General features: G+C 46.9%; 1 protein-coding gene across 1 annotated transcript in view; it reads right to left on the minus strand.

Moving 5' to 3' along the window:
• Positions 1 to 1260: 1260 nt before the first annotated feature.
• The window catches only part of PRAG1 (PEAK1 related, kinase-activating pseudokinase 1), a 46140-nt gene continuing 24775 nt past the window's right edge, over positions 1261 to 22625 (minus strand). Inside the window, exons 4-6 of the mRNA XM_069573150.1 lie at positions 20512 to 20657; positions 8060 to 8799; positions 1261 to 2592 (exon numbers count right to left, since the gene is read on the minus strand). Coding sequence (XP_069429251.1) covers positions 1429 to 2592; positions 8060 to 8799; positions 20512 to 20657 — 2050 coding nt within the window. The 3' untranslated portion in view covers positions 1261 to 1428. The remainder of the gene's footprint in view (positions 2593 to 8059; positions 8800 to 20511; positions 20658 to 22625) is intronic.

The raw sequence follows: 22625 nt of genomic DNA on the forward strand, positions 1-22625 counted from the left end.
GGGGACCTGGGAGATTTTGCCATCCTGGTTGCTGGCCACTTTCCTAGATTCCTAGGACATCCATTAAGATCTTCAACTTTATTTTAAACTTGTCCATTGTTATTAACAAGGTTTGAGAAATTCGTTCACAACTTCAAAGATAACCCTTTAGGTAGCAATACAAGGCTCTTGGGCTATTTCCCTTCAAATGGGTGTTTATTGATTTTTTTCTGTGTCTAGTTTTGAGGAAGAAAGATCTGGTGCTTCTGAATTTTCTTTGAAGCACTTTTTAAAGGCATGGTAACAAATGCTGACTCTAGTAGGTGCCAATAAACGTGTCAACTGAATGAGTTTTAAAAAATGGAAACCCAAAGGAGCTTTGAACAGCAGGTGGTTGAGTGGTCTGAGAGTGGAAACACTGAGTTCTTGCACTGCCCTTATCTAGGACAGCATTAACAGCGGGCTGTTTCACACCGGGCACTCCACTCTTTCTTCCCAACCCTGCCAGGGAAGTCAGTCTTGCCGGCTGTATCACCCAGGCCCCCTTGCTCTCTGGCGTCTCACTGGTCTTGGCCTGGGGATGACAGGTGGGGAACAGATTGAGTGAACCCTCCCCATTCCAGCCCTTGCTTTTTGTCTCACCATCCGTTGTTTTTCTCTTAATCCAGCCTGAAACTCTCTAAGTGGTCCCCTGCTAAGTTCTTGTCATTTGAACCATCTGGGGTGGCTTCCGCTTTCAGCCAGGCTTCTGATGCAAATGATAACCAGCTTTAGCAAACTGGAAATGGATTTCGAGCAGTGGGATTAAATTCTGAAACTCTGGGTCACACCAGCTGTGTCTGGCTTCTTCCTAAGAGGCTGTTAGTTGGAGAGAGAAGCAGGGAAGATGAACTGGTCCCCACATGCCTGGGCTCTTGTGGCCTGATGTTCCTTCTGATGAGAAGTGGAAGAACAGGGACAGTTCAAGTGGTCTTGAAGCCACTGTTTCAAGGGCTTAAAACGATTTTACCTACCAAAGGTATTAATGCACTTGGGGATAAAAGAGCTTTGCTCACGACTCGACCAGCAATTTTAATTTAAAATGGAGGGTTCTTTTTGGTTTTAAATAGCCACTTGACAAGAAGGTAAAGAGACCCCTTAATGGGGTAGTGAGACCAGAGTCCAGGCTTCATTCTGTGGGCGGCACTATCCTCAGGACCTTGCAAGAAGCTAGAAATGTACATAATTGCAGAGGAAACTGCAAGACTACAGGAGAAAAGGAGGCTAGACCACGGTGGGGAATGACATCCACAGTCTTTCATATTTATATCTTATATATATATATTACATCCAAGTATGACAGTCATTTGTACCATTTCCCAAGAGACATGGATGTTTCCAAGGCAAGGCAGGGCACGGGGAAAGGGGTAGGATGGGGGTCCAGCCCAGAGGAGGGGGCCGGGAGCTGCCTCACAGAAGCTGTAGGAGCTTCAGCGATTGTAAGAGGGCTGCAGGCTCGGCCGACGCCAGATACTGGCAGCAGAGCCAGTCCTCCAGCTCCACCCCGCGCCGGCGGTCCACCGCCTTCTCGGCGAACTTCATCATCATCAGGGCTCGCTTCATGTCGATCCAGTTATGGAGCGTGGCGCACAGCGCCTCCTCCGAGGTGCCCGGCGGCTCCACCAGCTCGCGCCGGGGCCCCCACAGCAGGCACTGCAGCACGCGCTTGGCCTCGCCGATGCGGATGCGCTTGATGGGGTCGGCCTCCAGCAGCAGGTGGGCGAGCCGCTGCAGGCCCGGCGAGTAGAGGGACAGCGTGGGCAGCGGGGGCAAGTCCTCCTGCCGGTAGTCCTGCTCCCGGAGCTGTGCCCGCACCTCGAACGGGTTGGGCTGGTGGAGCAGCTCATAGATGAGGATGCCCGTTTGGAATTCGTCGAACTTGCGGTACTGAGAGGCAGACACGATCTCGGGAGCCAAGCGTGCCTGGCTCTTCTTCTGCTGCAGGTTGGTGGTGCCACCCGGCTTCTGCTTGGCCTTTAAGAAATTGCTGATGATAAGCCGGGGCAAGTGTTTCTCACTGAACCCTCCTTGAAGGGTGGGGGCGGCTGGAGGGGTGGGGGTGACGCTGGAAGGGACAGTGGCCGAGGGGCCAGAGGACGGGGTGGTCGCGGGGGCGGGGGATGTGGTGGTGGGAGGAATGGAGGCGGCGGGGGAGGGCTCGGGGGAGGCCTGGGGGGCGCAGTGCACCAGGAGCAGGTTCTCCAGGCACAGGTCTCGGTGGATGATCCCGTGCTCCTTCAGGTGCTCCAGCCCGTTGCAGAGCTGCAGGAGCAGGAAGCACACCCGCCGTTCGTAGACCTCGGGCTCAGACTGGTGGCTGGTGGCCAAGTCCCGCACAAAGTCCGAGGCGGTTTGGTGGGGCACCTCCCGAGTGATGACCACCACGCAGTCCTGCTCCTGCGCGGGGGGATGTGAGGGCAGGGCAGACAGAGGGTCCTTGTGTGCGTCGGGAGAGGTGAGCATGCTGGAGGGCACGGAGGCCACAAAGTGGCCACAGTCCTGCTGGATATTGAAGTGCACGGGCACTGAAGGGCTGCAGTAGGAGGCTGCTTTGGGCTCGGGGGTCTTGCAGATCTGTGGGGGAGAGCAGAAGTGAGGTCAAAAGCCAGAGCCTTCATTCTGTTCAGTAAATAGTGCTGGGACATTTAGACATCCACACGCAAATGGTGAACTTACACCCCCACTGCCCACTGCGCACACACCATTTAACTCAAAATGGGTCACAGAGACCTAGGTCACAATGGGGAGGCTTAGGTGTGAGAGCCAAAACATACACACTTTTGAAGAATACACAGGGCAGAATCTTTGAGGCCTTAAGCTAAGCCAAGATTTCTCAGCGACCACACCAGAACCATGGTCCAAAAGAGAAAAAGGTGGACAAACCTGACCTTATCAAATCTTAAAAGTTGTGTAGTTCAAAAAGTATTAAGAAAATTGGGAAGACAAGTATTAGAGTGGGAGGAAATATTTGCAAAACACCTATCCATCCAGAATGTACCCAGAATTCTTACAAAGCTGTCGTACGATAAATTATCCAATCAAAAAGTCAGCAAAAGATATTCACAAGCATTTCACCCAAGAACTATGTAAATGGCCGTAAGCACATGAAAAGATATTCAACATCATGAGTCATAAGGGAAAGGCAAGTCAAAAACACAATGAGAGCCCAGGTGATGCCCACCAGAATGGCTGTAATAAATTGGTAATACCAAGCGTCTATGAGGATGTACAGAAATGGGAAGTCTCAGATACAGCTGCTGCTAAGTCGCTTTAGTCGTGTCCAACTCTGTGCGACCCAATAGACAGCAGCCCACGAGGCTCTGCCATCCCTGGGATTCCCCAGGCAAGAACACTGGAGTGGGTTGCCATTTCCTTCTCCACAGATACAGCTAGTAGGATGTAAAATGGTACCACCCCTTTGGAATACAGATGGTCAATTTCTTCAAAAGTTAAACCTAAAATGATCATACAATCCAGCCAGAATGAGTTCCCTTGATAGGAAGACATCTCTCTGCCCACAACGTGGACTGGACAAATTCTCAGGAAGCCAGAAAAGAGCTTCCTCAGGCAACCAGCCTCACTCCCCAGCCCCTGCACCTGACTTGGCAGCTACCTAACAGCAGATATGTTTGATCGCTGGGATGTTCCCTTTTTGGGGAATCTCAGGGGCAGAGATGCAGGCCCTACACCTCTAGGACTTGGTCAAATTCTCTTAGGCTGCCCTGGTTTTCTAGATCCAGGTTAATATGCCATGCCTACCAATTGGCACAATCCATGGGGCTGATTTTAGTGGAGCTGCTAAGTGCAAGCCACTCCTCCAAGGGTGAGTCATAGCAGCTGAAAGAAAACAGAAAGCTCTCCAGGGAATAGGGAAGCCCAAGGGCCCAAAGGCACCCTCTGAACTGAAGATGGAAACAAACAAGTGGAGGATCTCAGGTTCTCTGGGGAGTTCCTACGCTGTGCCTTTCCCTCTTCTTCTACATCTTTTTGTACTAATGACAGCGTCAGCCACCTAAGGATCCTGAGCAACAGGAATCTTCTTCTGGTGGCCGCACAACTGACAGTCTTGAGTCACACACAATGGCCTCCCATCAGGCCTGATCCCCTCTAATTAATTATACTGAAAGAGACTGCACATGGTCTGTGGGCACTCCTCTGCAAAGGAGATGGTGCAGCCCCAGCTGTGCTTTGTAGAAGGGTAAGGATCAGTATGTAATCCTGAGAAGAAAGGCATCTGCCCCATCTACAAAATATCACCCAGCAAACAATCTCAAAACAACCCTTCGGCTGCTGCATGGCTACATCTGAATGGTCACGGCAGTGTTTATGGAGTGCCACAATGCTTAGAGGTGACGTTTTTAGAAGTTCTGTTGCAAGCGCCTTTTCAAAGAGATTTATTTATATTGCAGCTCTACAAACCTCAGCATGAAACCTGGCATAAAGGAGCTCAGCTACTAAGAAAACTTTTTAAAAGATAAGCGGAGGGTTGGGGGCTCAGGGGGAGGGAACACATTAATTTAGTGATCTCTCGTATTAGAAAAGTAGAATAGAAATAAAAGGGAAGCTCATTTTATCCCAGACAGTGTTTCCTCTTCCATTAACAAAGTGATTTCAGGATACATGTCGAAAAGGCACTGCTATAGGTTCTTTCTTATCTGAGCCCAGCCAGCTATATTCCATTTTTAAATGGCAGTTTTCTGCAACATCGTCGGCTTGGGTGGTCCTCAAAAAACAGTCTAGTGTATAAATACCAACAACCACTGTGTATGGACCTGTTTGCAGGGCCATCCATCCATGGATAGAAGTGAGAGCTTCTCAACTACAACATACCCAGAAAACTTTCACATGGTGTCTATAAAGCATATTTCCTGTAGTGTCTCTTTAAATCTCATTGAACAACTCAATGAGATAGATGTTACTACAGAGCAGAAAGCTGAAACTTTAAAAAGTTAAGGTATTTTGCCCAAGATTGTACAGCTGAGAAGTGTTCTGGAGGTGAAGAGTATGAGCTTTAGGGTGAAAAGGACCTTAGTTTAAATATGAACTCTGCAAACACTGGCAAGTTACCCTTGATTCTTATTCTTTTCGGTTGGTCGTTATGTTCTATTAAGTAGTCACAAACTACATGAATGCTGAGCCACTGCTCCTAGGGAAATGCAACGTGAAGTTCTTACAAATCTCTGGTCACAAGAGGTTCATCAACTGGCCAATGTATAACCCTGCTGTATATGTGTTTCTGTTTAAAGACTCCTTATTCATAGATACTGTTGAGTATTTCAACTGTGCTAACAGTGACTCATGGCTGACAGCAGTGTAGCTCATGCCTGAAAAGAAGCTGATCTAACACCCTCTCAAAACTGCATCACAGTCTTCCTGACCTTAGGATCATGAGACAGGACTTCATTGCTTGGCATGGCCATTTTAAAGGGTGAAATCACCCTTTAAAAAAAAAGTGTGAATATGAGGCACTTGTTTATAGTATGAGAGCTGAGAAAGAAGGTGGAGAGTCCCTGTGTAGCACCTCAGCTAGGGATTTCTGTGTTGAATAACTCAGATCTCCCCAACTCTGCACATGGCCAGGAATGACCACTAAAGCACCCCGGGTTACAAAAAAATTTCAGCACCAAATTCACAAATATGAAATCCCCAAATATTGAGAATTGACTGTATTTATCTCAAAGTCTGTTTCTTCTCTGTATCTCAAGGGCAGTGTCCCTCCTCACAGGGCCACTGGGAGCATTAAAAGACACAACACAGACGCAGCTTTCAACACAAGGCCTAGCCCAGGTGAGCATTCACTGGGAAAGGTTGCTATGGTGACTGCTCTTGTGGGTCTGATGGTAACCTGGTGGTGGAGCCAGGCAATCCAGAGGTGGCTGGCAGGTAATTGTACAAACCCAGAGGGCGCAGCTGTGGGCCTGGGATGCGTTTCCAAGGATCCTTTTCTCCAGGGTATCAAAGGCTTGAGCCCAGCAAAAACTCTCCTTGGGAGTCCAGGCAGTTTGCACAGAGATGTAAATGAAGGAGCAGAGTCAATGACAACTGGCCTGGATGGGATTCAAAATCAGTGAGCTGGTCTTCTGGCAAGACCTCACTGCCTCGAACAAAAGACGGGGTGCATGTTAACCAGTGGGGCAGCCCTGGGCAGGGCCCCTCAAGATCATTCTACAGAGTCAAATTAGGAGTGAAGGTAGAGGAGGTGGGTGAAAGGCTTCTCTTCCACCCCCACCTCCCCTCACCATCCCACAAGATCACTTTCAGGGGTCTGTGCTCAGGTTTTGGCTCAAGACCTTCACACAGACTGGTTCAGCTCCAATTTCAAAGGTTTCATTGAGCCAAGTCTCGCTTTAAACTTTGGTGCCTTGGCCTGCTTCGTGGTTGAAAATCTGGGCTAAGTCATGTCTGCGAAATAAAAAAGGCCCAGCCAACTTAACCCAGGTCCCTAATTACTGGAGTTCTGGCTGACTGAGGCCATGAAACCAGCTTCGACAGCACACGTAACAAAGGCTTTTTCTCCTACCCTGTATTCGTGGAGCAGGGCTACACAAGCTGGCTTCACTCCCTCACTGCCACAGGAGGCAAAGCCCGCAAACAGAGGAACCAACACGAGCCCGAGCAGGTGCAAGCCTGCAACCGAAGCTCCTGCATCCCAGATATGGATGAGCTCGGCCATAGACAGGCGGCTCGGGAAGGAGCCTGCTCCCCTCCTGGGGACCCAGAGGATTCAGATGACTATTTCATCCAGAACCAGCACTAATGAAGTGGAACGGCGGCGCGTGCAGGAGTATGCTCTGCACCCCGCCTCCACCCCATCACCAGGCCAGGCACATCTCCAAATCGATGCTGCTGTTCCCTAGACTCTGAATACTTGAAATTCTTTTTCAAATTTCCTTTTCATAAAATATTGAGCTCCAATATTAAAAGAAAAAGTTAAAATTTTAAAAAGAAATTTTCTTTTCACACGCTACAGAGATATACCCTCATCTACCAAGGCTCCAGCAGAATCACAGAGAACACTGGGACTCTCTTTCTTAACAGGCCCAAGGTCTATCTGCTGGTTTCCTTATTATTATTATTTTTTGATATGGACCATTTTTAAAGTTTTTACTGACTTGGTTTCAATATTGCTTCTGTTTTGGGTTTTTTGGTTGGGAGGCACGTGGGACCTCAGCTTCCTGACCAGGGATCAAACCAGCACCCCCAGCATTGGAAGGCGACGCCTTAACCACTGGACTGTCAGGGAAGTCCCTCCTTATGGTTTAGATTTCAGATGAAATGAACAACACTGCCTTCTAATCTTCTCTGGGAATGCGAATTTTCTGTACTGTTCTTCAGAATTGGCTAACTCTACATTATTACAGGAGGTATTAGAATCCAAGCTGCATATCACAATCATGAATCTAAAAAACCAAACCCCTTGATCCAGAAGTTCAAGGGGTTTGAACTTGAACTAGACCTTGTGCTAAGTGACCCCTTGGTCCACATCACTTTCTGCCCCATGGGCAAGAAGGATTAAAAGCCTGTCCCACCAGGCTTGTTCCTCCTCAAAATGGAGAGGTCAGCTGTCTCTTGACAGTGAAGGAGCCCCCAGGTCCAGCCCCAGGAGGCAGGGGACAGTAACTGATGCACCTGAACACAAGAAAATGTTCAGGGTGGAAGCAGAGAGATGATTCAAAGATCATTTTCTCAGGTCCACTGGGTCAGCAGAAGCAAAGAACTTCCTAAAGGCACCTCTACCCCCTTGACTTTCAAGGAGCTCAAATTTACATCCCTTCATTGGATAGGTACAGATCCCGGGCTCTGGGCTGCCAGTGATGACCAGGCTGACCACATTCAGCTCGCTCTTTCCTCCACTGAACACGTGCATACAAATCACACTGCACCATGTCCTGGGCCAGGCAAAGTGAACTCACCGAGCATTTCCAGGAAACGACCTTCCTCTGGGAGGTGGCCGAGGGGACAGGAATTCTCAAGCCACAGGGCTGCCAGTCAGGATCACCAGCCACATGGCGGGGGAGCGGGAGGTGGGGGTGAGACCTACCTTCACGGCGTAGGTGCTGCCGGGGTCCTCGGAGCAGGTGGCGCAATAGTAAATGGCATCCCCCGAGTCACAGCAGGGCTTGTTACAGGTCAGCTTGAACAGGGACCAGTTATTCTCGCTGAAGTGCAGCTCCTTCTTCTGGCCGCCCATGAAGAGGTCCTCGCACCTGGCCACGAGGCGGACCAGGGACTGGGCATACAGGCCCCCCAGCTTGGCGTAGGTGCCCTCCTTGCTGCTGATGCTGTTCAGGAGGCTGTGGAGCTGCAGCTGGGTGCTGCCCGCCGAGGCCTGGCTGGATACGCTCAGCTGGGAGGACGAGGCGGAGGAGACCCCTTTGCCCTGCAGGCCTTTGCTGCCCCCTAGCCCTGGCGTGGGGCCCCGGTGGCCACTGCCTTTGGAAGTTTTCTCCAGCGGCTCGGAAGCGGAGAAGACGTGCTGGTGGCGGCCGCCGGGGCCTGAGGCGTAGCTGAAGTGGGAGTCCTCATGGGCACAGACGTTAGTCTCTGAGTGGCTGAGGTTCAGCTTGGGACTTGCTGTTCTGGGCTTGGGGGAGCCCTGGGGCCAGAAGAAGCCATCGGGGGAAGAGGCCGCCCGACTCACGAGCTTCTTCTGGGGAAGAGGCGGGGGCTGCAGGGGATCGCCGGGGGACACATCCTCGGTGGAGCCCGAAGGGAAGGGGACGGGGGCAAAGAGCTTCTTCCTGCTGTTGGTGGGCGAGTGAGCTGGCTCAGATGATGGACCTGAGAGAGAGAAACAGAAATTCTCAGGCTAGAAATCCATGTTGCTCAGTTCCAGGATCCTGTGGGCTTTTTTTTTTTTTCCCCATCAAAGTAATTTATATTGTTTTTATCTATTTCTTGAAAAGACAACATATGCATATGAACAAATTAAAAGTGCAAAAAAGGTATACAATGCCAATGAGTCTTCTTCCTATCTGGTCCCTCAGCATCCAGTCCCTCTAATCTAAAGGAAACCACTGCTGGCAATTTCTCATGCATCCTTCTGGAGATCCGCCAAACAACCAAAACAAACACACACGCAACATACACACGTTTACACAGAGGAGAGCAAACAGTGCCCACTGATCCCAATATTCCTCTTCTTCATTTGCCACTATGGATTGGAGATAGTCCACATCGGATGATGTCCAGGTGTATTTCATTCCTTTTAACAGGTGCCCCATATTATATCATTTTATGCAAGTATCATAATTTGCTGGATGGCTACTTAGGTTGCTTCCAATATGTGGCAAACAATGTTGCAACAGCAACAACAAACTTGAACATGTGTGGCTTGGCTGGATTTTTTCAAAAAGTCAGTATATAGAGGGTAGTGTTTAGCTGCAGTAAAATGCCTCCTTTTAATGTGTAATTCTATGAGTTTTGACAAACTCCCTGATAGCCTGGGGGACAGGGCAGACCCACAGACATTTTAGAAAGCAGACAATGGTGGTGGTGGTTTAGTCATTAAGCTCTGTGCATCTCTTACGACCCCATGGACTGTAGCCCGCCAGGCTCCCCTGTCCATGGTATTTTCCATGTAAGAATGTTGGAGTGGGTTGCCATTTTCTTCTCTGGGGATCTTCCCAACCCAGGGATTGAACACGAGTCTCCTCCATTGTGGGCAGATTTTTTTTTTTTTTAACCACTGAGTCACCAGGGAAGCCCAGAGGGCAAAAGAAGGTGATTTTATAGAAGAAGCAGAAAAGCGAGTGGTTCCTAGGCCCCTGAGTTCCCAGAGTGGTGCACATGGATACTGATATGATTCTGGGAAAGTTCCGTCACTGCCCCAGATCTCCACAGCACACAGGTACGTCCAGAAACATCACAGAAGGTGAGATGGATGGCCAGTCTAGGCAGAGCGAAGACTGGACTTAGTCTTCGTGTCACTGCATGAAACGGAGAGTTCACAATGAAATAAGAGTTCAGGTAAAAAAACGTTTAAGAAAAGGTACTGACATTGGAGACAAGGAAGTATCAACTGAAATAATACTCATTTATTTCATTCTAAGAACTGATTCAAAGATGTAGCCATTATTTTAATAAAAGCTTTTAGGGGGATTAAAAGAAACCCATTAACTATATCCATATGTGGTAAAATGCATGCTATTATCCTGAAGGTTAAAATGTGAAAGAAACAGGGGTCTCAGATTTAAGGAAATGGACACTTATGATGTGCACCCATCATTTTCAGGGGGCCCCAACCTCCAGGATCTAATGGCTGATGACCTGAGGTGAAGCTGATGTAATAATAATAAAGTGCACAATCAATGTGATTTGCTTGAATCATCCCCAAACCATCTCACCCCCCACCACCCACAGTCTGTGGGAAAACTGTCCTGCAGGAAATCAGGCCCTGGTGCCAAAAACGTTGGGGACCGCTGTGACTGTGCATGTCCCCTCCTAAGGGCAGGGCATGCAGTACCTCTCTGAACTCCTCTCCTCTCAGCAGGACGACTAGAATGAAAGATGCACAACAAACACAGAGGCCTGGGACACGTGGAGAGAGCCCCCACAGGAAGGCCACTGTTAGTTTTGAGTCACTTCACTCAAGGCCTTTGTAGGGCTGTTTGTGCATATGCGATAGCTGTTCATGCCTGAGTCTCTCTCTGCTTTCTCCAGCCAAAGTGGGACAGAAGTGGCCGGCACCAAGCCTCTCATATCCACATGGGGCAGGGTGCGGGGTCGGGGGTGGTTTCCTTACTTAAGATGCTTCTCCATAGGCAAGAGAGAGCAAGGTGGATGACCACGTCCTCAGGCATTGATATCCGTGCCCCAGCCTCTCTGACCAGCATCCGTGAGCGACAGCAGAGCAAGCCCAGTGCGAAGCCCCCAGAAGGACAGAGTTAGTACACGCAGCTCACTGAACCCAGGAGCTGGGGACCAGGTTCAGGCAAAGAGATGTATTATCGACACTCAGAAGATAAGGGTGGGAGAGGAGTGGCGTGTGATCAGAATTCCGGTCAGTCAGCCCTGATGTTCGCTGGAAGGACGGATGCTGAGGCTGAAACTCTAATACTTTGGCCACCTGATGCGAAGAGCCAACTCATTAGAAAAGACCCCAATGCTGGGAAAGATTGAGGGCAGGAGGAGAAAGGGATGACAGAGGATGAGATGGTTGGATGGCATCACCGACTCAGTGGACATGAGTTTGAGCAAACTCTGGGACATGGTGAAGGACAGGGGAGCCTGGCATGCTGCAGTCAGCCCATGGGGTCACAAAGAGTTGGACACGACTGAGCAACTGAACAACAACGACCAGCAACAGGGACACCCTGCCTATGACTCCTGATCCCCAGTTCAACTGGCCCGGGAGGTCTGTGACAAGTCAGTTTGTAGACTAGTCCCCTCTTTTAGCCTCATGCTTATACCCACCCCCTTATCTGGTGTGCTTTTCTTGCCTTCTTTGTACGGCTCTCACCACATCCCTTTCTGCCTCTACCCTGATCTGAGGGTGCACAGAGAGATGTCAGCTGTCAATCTTACTCAGCTGAGCTTCCTCATTTAAAGCTGACCAGACTGCATCCCCACGAAGGCCCCTTCCAAAACTAATAGTCTACAATTTCAGCCACTGTTTCCATTTTCAACAGCTCCTCATGTGTATTCTGTCTCAAAGCTGCCCCCGAAAGAAAATACCTCTATACTGATGGTTATCTGGCTTCCTCTGTCCCTCTAGCTCTAGCTCTCCTATGCTGTGGCTGGAAAACTTTTCAGTCTTTAAGAATAGCAGGAATCTTAAAAAAAAAAAAAATTTATATATATATATATAAAATCAGCGACACTTCTTACCCTGGATTACCAAAGAAAACCAAGAGGTTGTGCTTTAGCACAAAAAATAACGTGTGTGTTCAGGCAGTTGGAAGGAAGTGATTTTTTTCTCCTTTGCCCTGTAGGTGTTCCCTTGCTTTCTTGTGGGAACTGTGAGTCAGTGGCTTTGATGAGATCTATATCCTGCAACCTCTGAACTAAGTTGGGCCAGGAGTACTGGATATTAGGAGGCGTGGCTTCAAGGATTAGTGTGTAGGCTGGTTCGTTTTTCTGTATTTCTTAGATGTTAGGTGTTTGTCACCCAGCAAGCACCACCTAAAGCGCTGAGCGGTCAGATGATGGCACTGCGCAGGAAGGCTCCCAGCCAGGCACTTGCCCGGGGGAGGCACAGGACTACATGACACAGACCTCATCCAGTGAAGTGAGGTTCACCAGAAACGTGCCCTTTCCCTGTATAACTGGGCATTACATACGTGTGTGTGTGTGTGTGTGTGCGTGCGTGCATGCCAACTCTCTTCAGTCGTGTCTGACTCTTTGCGACCCTATGGCCTGTAGCCTGCCAGGCTCCTCCATCCATGGGAGTCTCCAGGAAAGAATATTGGAGTGGGCTGCCATGCTCTCCTCCTGGGGATCTTCCTGACCCAGGGATTAAACTTGTGTCTCTTACATCTCCTGCATTGGCAGGCGGGTTCTTTATCACCACCTCCACCTGGGAAGCCCTTTACATACACATATTGTCATTTTTTTCAAATGAAAAATATCACCTAGTTTGGTAACAGGCACCCCACCTTCTGTCCTGAGGCATTCTTAATCCACGCTTCAGACTTGGATCCATGACTGATGAGAAGACCGTAATTCTCTCTGATGGCTCCCAGGCACCATGGGACTGAATAAATAACATCTCAGCTGTTAATATTCTTAGGGCTTCTCAGAAAGAGATGTCCATGTGTGACCCTTCTCAATGAAAGTGTGATTTCTCCACCGCAAGACAGGCAGCAGCCGTCTTCTCTGGAATCACAGGGAGCCCCCGAAAGCCCACTCTGGCTCTGTCATGCTCTTGACTCTTCCTTGGGGCACCTCCTCAGAAACATGGCTGTGACCTTGCAGAGGCTAGACTCTTACTATGTGTGGCAGCTGCCACTCTCTGCATTTAGAAGAGCCAGAAAGAAGAAGGAACAAACATGCCTTGACACCTAAAATAGTCTCAAAACTCCCAGGCAAGCCACTGGTTTAGAAAAATGTGCCTAAAAAAATCATGAAACACTTTGGCCAACAGCCCATATTCTCAGGACTTGGATCCAAAGGCGCATGAGACAGAGTCAAATATATCCTGGGGTTTTAGGCCGGTGTTAGGTCACTCGGTTTCCAAATTCTGGCTTACAATTAAGGGTATAAAAAGGGTAAGAATGGAAAATACTTTCCTGGGACGTCTGCCTACATCACAGTTACATCATTGGTAGTTTTTTAAAAATGACTTTGGGTACTAATAGGGCCAGAGAGCTACCAACCCCATTTCCTAAGTTTTCCTTCCAGTTTTCAGTTCTGCATATCAAGCCGGTAGCTAGCTATACAGCAGAACAGCTCCGCCTCTCTTTAGTGCCTGTGCTTCAGAGGAAAACGTTTCCTCGGACAAAACTATCGTGTGGTGCACGGGGTGGGATCTCAGAGCAGCCGATGGGAAGGTGAACTCATTTGGTGCCATCCTATTTAGAAAGCAGAGAAGAGGAACCAGGATTTCAACGGTCCGGAAAAAGAGCTTAACTCCTATGCAGAAACGCAGGCCAAAAGTTCAACCCCAGCACTGTGAGGTTTTCTTATTATAGAGTCCTCTCTTCTGGCTGGGTTTTGATAGGTACTTTCATTGTTCTCTACAGCCAAAATGAGAGCTGGGCTGCAGGAGGAAGTGGTCAGTCCAGTTTTGAAACGTATAAATAAGCCCGTGCGGCTCCCCTGGCGCCCGGCTCTGCCTTCTGACGGCGGATGTAAAGGACTGAATGACACAGACCTTGACAGCAGGGAGGCCAGAGCAAATGTGGGGACAAAGGGCAGGGTCCCAGCTAAGAGCCCCCCCGCCCAGCTCCAAACTTTAGCTTCGGCATCTGACTGTTCTCCACCTTGTAAAGGAAAGTAAATGGAATTTTCTTTTGTTCAAAACACTTCAGTGTTTTTTGGATCTTTTTTAAAATGAGGGCAAGAGGAAATGACTGGCTGGCTGGAAATGACTGTATAGATTAATCCATTCATTCACTCATATTTCCTGAGCACCTACTACAGGCAAGGCAGAGGGAACAAAGCAGATGGAGAAACCTCGTCCGCACCATGGCCTGCTTCGATCCCTACACGTTCAAGGTGAGAAACTGAAGCCATGGGTGAAGGCCGGCATCACACAGGAAGTGGCAGTCTTGCAGATTTTGGCCAAAACCCCTCCCCACCCCTCCAGAAGATGTTAAGGGTCAGGGTGGAGGGTATGTTTTAGACTCACAGAGAGTAATTTTTTCCTCCAAAGAAGAACTATACAAGCTCTTGTTTGGTTCCACAATCAAAACAGACTAAGCTCTATTTTGTTGTTGTTATTTTGTTAAAGGAAGGCATATGGCATTCCTTCAAGAGGAATGCTTACTTTTTCAAGAAGGCAAACGTGGTCTGAAAATGGAAACACATTATTAGCATTTTACAGTTATATGGAAAATGCAGCATTTGTGAGATGTTTCTCTGGACTGCTTAAGCATCCCAAGAAACAGTGATCAAGATGGGTAGGCCACTGACACGCAAAATGGGGAAGCACTGTCTGTTTGGAAAACAGGCTCATGGAAAATATTTCATGTCTACAGCCCGTGTGTGTTTCCAGAATCATGATTTCTCCCATTATAACACAATCACTAAGGGTTTGCTTCCAAATTAACAGTAAAATTAAATGTTCAAGGCACTTTTGCATGCTGCTAATGGAAGCATAAATTGACATTTTTAGAGGTTAATTTGGTAACATCTATTTTAAAATGCATATATGTTTTAATATGTCAATTCCACTTCTAAGAAGTTATCTTACAGATATGCTCAGCAAATTATCTCAGTGTGTGTCCCAGGATGCTACTGTAGACTTCTAATGAAAGGAACCTACATATGCATTGACAAGAGGAGGGTTTAACTCATTCAGACAATGAAAAAATATGCACCATGAAAAGAAAATGACGTTGACCTAGAGGTTCTGATTTGAAGGACTTCAAGATACAGTAAGTACAAAAGTGTGTAGAACTGAAGCTTATGATATTTGGAATATGGATACAAATTCGTGGGATGATATAGAAAAAATGTTCCAAGTGGAGGTGGGAGCTGGGGTGGGAGTGTCTGAAGACTGGTTTTTCATTTTATATCTTTCTCCACTGTTTAGATTTGTATCATAGACATGTATGGACTTTACTGAAATAACATACGTTTTTAAATTTAGTTTAAAGGGAATAGCTCAATCTAAGATGAAGCTTTACGTGCGGTGATATTGTGAGGGCTCAGTCTATCTCCATGGAGGGCTGGGAGGAGAGATACAGTGTTAGAGCAAAACACGGATGGAATATATTAGACTGAACCCATCCAGTTAGGATCAAGTGTTCTAACAAGCCTGCTTAATAGAAAACACACTATTTTTGGTTTAGAAGTTTTAGATGTCTTTTTCAGGACCACCATTTTTTTTTTTTTTTTTTTTTGGTTGCTTCATGTAGCTTGCAGGATCTCAGTTCCCTGAAACAGGGATTAAACCCAGGCCATGGCAAAGCCCAGAATGCTAACTACTACACTGTCAGGGAACTCCCAGGACTACCTTTTTGAAAATACTATTTCTTCTTACAAAGGCTTGGGTGATAGCCTAAGTGGGTGAGCAAGGGCTCAGTGAGGGTGAGGCTGATGTATGCTCTTTGTGGACTTACTGTCTCCCCTTGACAGGTGCGTCCCACCCCCTTGCTGGCTGACTTTTCCCTGTAGCACTTACTGCTGTCTGACACACTGGCCACTTGAGTTCTTTATCTTCCTCGCTATCCATGTCTCCACACTAGACTGTGAGCTCTATGGAAGAAGGGATGCAGCACCTTCTCTCCCTGCTGTGTCTTCAACATCTAAAATTGTACTCAATCCATAGTTTGCGTGGGACTTCCCAGGTGGCTCAGTTTTAACTGATTCTTTAGAATCTGCCTGCCAATGCATGAGACGCAGGAGACCCAGGTTAGATCCCTGGGTCAGGAAGATCCCCTGGGGAAGGAAATAGCAACCCCCTCCAGTATTCTTGCCTGGGAAATCCCATGGACAGAGGAGCTGGGCAGGCTACGGTCCATGGGGTCACAGAGTCCGACACAACTGAGCAACTAAGCATATCGTGACTGCGTTAATGTCTATATTTTAAAAATCCTCTTGGCATTATTATCGAGAAATGCAAGCTCACTACTGTCAAGATAGTTAATGAACTTTCTGTGCCTCTGGTTTGCCAGTGACAAAAATCAGAACAGAAACACTGCCTGGGTATATTTCTTCGTGGGAGTTTATAGTCACTACTGTCTGGTTATTTAGACCTCTCATCTATCCCTTGTGACCACATTTTCAGTTCAATCAGAGATGGGAGCCTGGCGTCCATGATGTTTGTTTAACTGTGGAACTCTTAATTTAAATGTTATCCTACATCAAAACGGAAAATGATCTTAATGCAGTTATGAGGTTTGCAATATTTAAAAGCAACCATTTAAAAGCACATGAGTCTCCTGATGACCATTCCTCCCAACCCCATCCATGCATTCACTCCACATGACCTTCCCCTTGGCAGCGTTCATAGATCTGTCCTTACACATGCAGTTTGTCCCTCCCTACCCAAGCATAAACCTGACAACTGCTTAGATGGATTTTTCCTTTCACCGAGTTGACCCACTGTTCAATGGAACTGCCCACATGGACAAATGGGATAACAGATGTGCTCAGAGGAGTAAGAAATGCAACACAAGCACAAAGAGCTGAATTAACATTGATATAAAAATATTTTGTCAAGTTTAGACAGACTCGTTTTTTAAAAAATGCAACAAAATTACAGCTTGCAATTATGTTTATTTTTCTTATAAAATTAAAAACTTTTGCAGGGGGTGGGGCCCAAAACCTGGATAGAAGAAAACTAACTTTCACCATGAACCCAGATGAGTTTCCAAGAAGTTTCTAAAAACTACTACTATGTACATGCCCTGGAATGACTTTGTCCTCAACTCACTCGGGCTTGCTCATACCACAGACTCAGAGTCCGCAAAATGCGTCATTTTCATGAGTTGAATTCTTACTGACAAAATCAATAATCGAATGGTCTCTTTTGATTTGGAATATAATATTAAAGAGGTTGATGCTACATTCTTGAATTAATTCTACCTCTCCTGTCTTGGTTCCCTGTCTCAGCTTCAGCACTGGATGCCAAATAGTAACAAAAGGCACGATGGGTAAGTATTTCTGCTCCAAGGTAAAAGTGAGTAAGGATCCATGGGACGAAAAGCTCACTGTTCAACAACAGATTGAAGCCAGCTGCCTTGGCTAATGATGAGTGGCTAAATGAAGGGTTTCTTACATTTCATGACTGGTGGTTCTGGATAGTCTCCAGATTAATGTTTAAGAGACATTAAAAAGGAGAAAAGAGAGAGAGAATTCCTGTGGTCTCTTGCCAGTTTCAAAGCAGGGTTCTGGGTACAGAGCCATACGTAGGAGCAGCAGATAGAAACTGGTTTGCTCTGACGAGCCAGAGTCTGGTTGAGAAGGTATTGGGTTGGCCAAAAAGTTCGTTTGGGTTTTTCCATAATGTGTTACAGAAAAACTTGAACGAACTTTTCGGCCAGTGCAATATATACCTTTTTGTTATTCCAGGAATCTAGATTTTGAGGGGCATTTCCACTGACTAGCTCATAGTAAAAGGATAACCATGAAAATGCATCCTTTTTAAAAAATCGAAGCATAGCTGGTTTTACAGTGTCATCTCAGTGTCAGACGGACAAGTGTTCATTTTAATTCTAAAAGTCAGAGTTAGGTGTCACCAACATACTCATAAACCCCCAAGTGGCTCCCTACTTCCAAATTCCACAGACTGGTTTGGAGAGCTTTGCACCAGCCTGCCCCCGGCCTCCCACCACCTCGTAGACTAGTGCCCCTCATTCGCTTCCACTGAAGTGTGTCAGGCTGGTCTCACCCTTCTGCCCTGTGCATTGCTAACCTTGTGCCTTTTTCCCTCCTGAACTGACTCCTTAACCTACAAAATCCCCCCTTCCTCCCACTACCTCCTCAAGTTTAACCACTCTTGATACAAGAGCTGAAGTCTCATCTCCTCAGGAAGCCTTCTCTGAACCCTCCACCAGCCCTCACTGATTCTTCTCTCTCCGGACGCTTTCATAAACACTCTTGTTCTGAGCAGCCCAATTTGCTTGCTTACTCCATCCACCCACAGGTCAGGAATTTTAATCTTACCTTCCTGGCTAGACGGTAAGAGCCCAAGAGCAAACGTCATGATTTGCTGGTTCTGAGAAGAAAAGTGCTGGAGCAATTTAGTCCAGTTCTCACCAACATGAGCTGGTGGGTGGCAGATGGAAGCCCCTCCCACAGAATTGCTCAAAATCCCAAAAGAGCAGGTCCCTGCGGACCAGCACAGGGTCTAATGGTTCACATGCCCAGCCCAGCCCTCCACAGAATAATGTGCTGTGTAGAAATTTCTGCACAATCGAAGGGGGAAAGGAAAAAGATAGACGCTCAGGACAACCTGTAGAGAAAGAAAATGTTCTTTTGCCACATCCCACCCAAATCAAGGCTAAGATATTTCCTGTTTTTAAGTCAGAGCTATCGGAAGTTTCCCATCAGAACACACCACAGACTGACTTCTATGCTTCTGTCTGAGTGGCACTAATCTTTTAGATAGAAAAATGTTGGTGACAATAAATTCACACTGGAACTTTCTACTCTAAAAATACCTACGGAGAATAAATATTTCCTTAGGACTGAGAGGGTCATGATAGCACATGTTCAAATCTATCGTGCTAGGGCAAGTCAATGAGAAATACAGGAGTCAACACACACACACACACACTCACACAAATGTTAAAGGCTGAAGGTTCTAATACTACCCATCAAAACTACCAGGAAGCGAGAGTTCTTTTTTTTGGAATACAGTTATCCCTCATTTTCCCTGGGGGAATTGTTTCCAGGAGTCCCCTGGGATACCAAAATCCATAGATGTTCAACTATCTTATACAAAACAGCATCAGAGTACTGTCAGCCTGCTGTATCTGCAGGTTCTGCATCCATCGATTAAACCAAAGATTTAACCTGGGGAACCTGTTCGAATCTGTGAATTCAGAGCCTGCAGATATGGGGGGGGTTGGGGGTGGGGGGTGGGGAGGCAACTGTATACCCAATCAGGACGTGTGTACATGTGTGATAAATTGCTTCCAACTCTTTGCGACCCTATGGACTGCAGCCCGCCAGGCTCCTCTGTCCATGAGATTCTCCAGGCAAGAACACTGGAGTGGGTTGCTGTGCCCTCCTCCAAGGGATCTTCCCAACCTAGGGATCGAACCCATACCTCTTGCTTCTCTTGCATTGGCAGGTGGGTTCTTTACCACTAGTACCACCTGGGAAGCCCAATCAGGACATACCCACATATGAAGCCTTAGAGCTTTATCCAGAAGCTCTGGGATTAGTGGTGGTCTAATGAAGCCTCCATGGTTTGATTCAACAAACACTGATACAAACACCTGCTGTGCATCCAAGTAAGTGTGTGCATATGTGTGTGTGCATGCCTGTGAAAGAAAAGGAGAGACAGAGGGTGGAGGGAGAGGGAACTTGGGATTGCCATTGTGAACCAATCCTGAGGATAGAAATCAAGTGCAGACCTATATATATAATGACTCATTGCCCAGGAGTCAGGAGTCTTTCGATATGCTTCCGACCTCCCACCGTATTGCCATGTGGATGTACTATGTGTGATTGGAGAGGGAGCTATGGGGTGAAGCACCTTGCCATAAATTCAACAGGGAGTAAGAATTTCTCTGGTGGTCCAGCGGTTAAGATGCCACCTTCCAGTGTGGGGGTGTGGGTTCCATTTCTGGTTGAGGAATTAAGATCCCACATGCCATGCAGTGGGCTTCCCTGGTAGCTCAGCTGGTAAAGAATCCACCTGCAATGCAGGAGATCCCAGTTCAATTCCTGGATCAGGAAGACCCCATGGAGAAGGGATAGGCTACCCACTCCAGTATTCATGGGCTTCTCTGGTGGTTCAGACAGTAAAGAATCCACCTGCAATGTGGGTGACATAGGTTTGATCCCTGGGTTGGGAAAACCCCCTGGAGGAGGGCACGGCAACCCACTCTAGTATTCTTGCCTGGAGAATCCCCATGGATAGAGGAGCCTGGTGGGCTATAGTTCATGGGGTTGCAAAGAGTTGGACATGACTGAGTGACTAAGCACAGCATAGCATATGCTGTGCAGTGCAGCCAAACAAATAAATAAATAAAAATAAAGAGAACTCTTACAAAAAAAAAAAAAAAACCCTCCTCGGTAGAGTCTATTTTGTGGGGAAAGTGGGTCCGAGACAGTAGGTCTAGCTCAATGCTTCCGAATCTTGGCAATTAACCCAGGCCTGGCCCTCCAGGCTCAGGAGAACCTAAGCCTCTCCATCAAGGTCAAGTGTATTACCTCCGTCGCTGCAGGTCCTGGAGTCAGAGGCCAGGCTGTCCGTGGAGCCCGTGGTGAAGCTGACGTGGACGCCCCTCAGGCTCTCGGCAGAGCCCTGGCTCACTTTCTCTAAATCAGAGCTGCTCTTATTCATTTTTAAAAGGTGCCTGGAAAATGTAGAAACAAATGATAAAAGTAATTAATTTGGTTTCTGTTAAAAAAAAAAAAAACAAAACAGCCAATGGAGTATGAACCTACTATGCTCTTGAAGCCTGACCAGTGCTGGCAAGTTCTGAAAAAATAATTTGGGGGAAGACAGAACAGGGGCTCTTTTGAAACCTTATACACATGAATGGCAGGTGATTTCTTGAGTGTGATTAAAGATAAGTGAGTCTACTAAATTTGGAAAAGCCCCCAAACCATGATTTGGGAGGAACTGCCTTCATACTCTGGCCCTCTCTGCCAAAACATGTATGTCAGCTATTATACCACGTGTCATCTCTACAAAGAAAAATTGAACATTATCATACAAGCCAACGCACAGAGATATACAGAGATTGGGGAGGTTTTGCAAGATCACAGGACAAATGAACTGTGGACCAAAAACAAAAGATTTCTCCTGTGCCTGGTACTCTCTTGATATAGCTTCAAAGGATCTAGCTTGTTCCATGGAGTTAAAGGAAACATTATTTCAATTTTAACTAGATTTGTAGTGCAATGCTTAGATAGAACCATATTAAACCTTATACCAAAACTATGGAATGAATCTGCCCTTAGGCTTTCTATGAAATCTTTGATTGTGTCTCTAAGATAGAATGACTGTCGCATTGGGGACAGGAATATCAAGTTCAAGAAAAGAACCTCGCCTTGGAGAAAATGGTTCCCTTATTAAGTAGAAGGTTTAGCTGATTGATTTCCCTCTTTCCGAGGACCACATGAATATTCACTCTGACCTGACATTTCCCCACACAGTGGGACAGACCACAATCAATCCAGCCCTTTCCCTGTTGGTGGTAACCTAGATTTGTCTGAACTGATATCTCCTGATGACACTCTCTCCCACCACAGTGGATCTATATCTCAATATCTGCTGTAGAAAATACACAAAACAGTATTGATTTGGTATCAGAACTGCCTTATTTAATGCATATGACCTTACAGCCAAGAATGTATTGATTGTTCTTTGTGTTCAGCATTGCCCAGCCCCGTATGGTCCTCACAGGCAGTGGAATCTCTTGTTCATTAACAGAAAAGTTTAGAGAAAGTTTGCTTCCATGAAACATGTTCTCCAAAAATATGCTTCTCTCCCCACCTCCTACTCCTAGGACTGCATTTTTAAAAGTTTTAAATCTATTAAAACGAAATATGACAGTGATGGCAATGTTACAAGTAATAATATTCTTTACATTCCAAAGTCGCTCTAGGGGCCTTGCTGCTGCTAAGTCGCTTCAGTCGTGTCTGACTCTGTGCGACCCCATAGACAGCAGCCCACCAGGCTCCACCGTCCCTGGGATTCTCCAGGCAAGAATACTGGAATGGGTTGCCATTTCCTTCCCCAATGCATGAAAGTGAAAAATGAAAGTGAAGTTGCTCAGTCGTGTCCGACTTTTAGCGACCCCATGGACTGCAGCCTACCAGGCTCCTCCGCCCATGGGATTCTCCAGGCAACAGTACAGCAGTGGGTTGCCAGTGCCTTCTCCCTAGGGGCCTTGGGGATATCAAATCTTAGAAAGTGCTATGGTAGTAGATTATCTTTATTTTATCCTCTGGCAAAATATCATCAGAAGTTTTCATAAAATATTTTTATCCATCCTCATCAGATCCAACAACAGTGGTTTTGCAGATGAGGCCAAGATATGAAGTTGTGAATAATGACAAGTCCTCAGTCTAGGGAAAAAAAAAGCTAGGTCTCTCTGGCAATTCAACCACATCAGAGTGGCCCTACAGTCTCTTGGTCTTCAGGCTCAGAAAATTGCCATGGGAGAAATTCCAGCACTACAGCTGCTGAGCTGCTGCAGAAAAACACCAGAAGAAATGTATATAAATAGAGAAAACAAAACAAAAAGTAAATGTGGTATGTGTGAGAACATACACATGATTATTTAGTATAAAGTGAAGCATTAAAAGAAAGAAAA

Source organism: Ovis canadensis, chromosome 26 (genome assembly GCF_042477335.2).
Source record: "Ovis canadensis isolate MfBH-ARS-UI-01 breed Bighorn chromosome 26, ARS-UI_OviCan_v2, whole genome shotgun sequence".
In the NCBI taxonomy this organism is placed as follows: domain Eukaryota; kingdom Metazoa; phylum Chordata; class Mammalia; order Artiodactyla; family Bovidae; genus Ovis; species Ovis canadensis.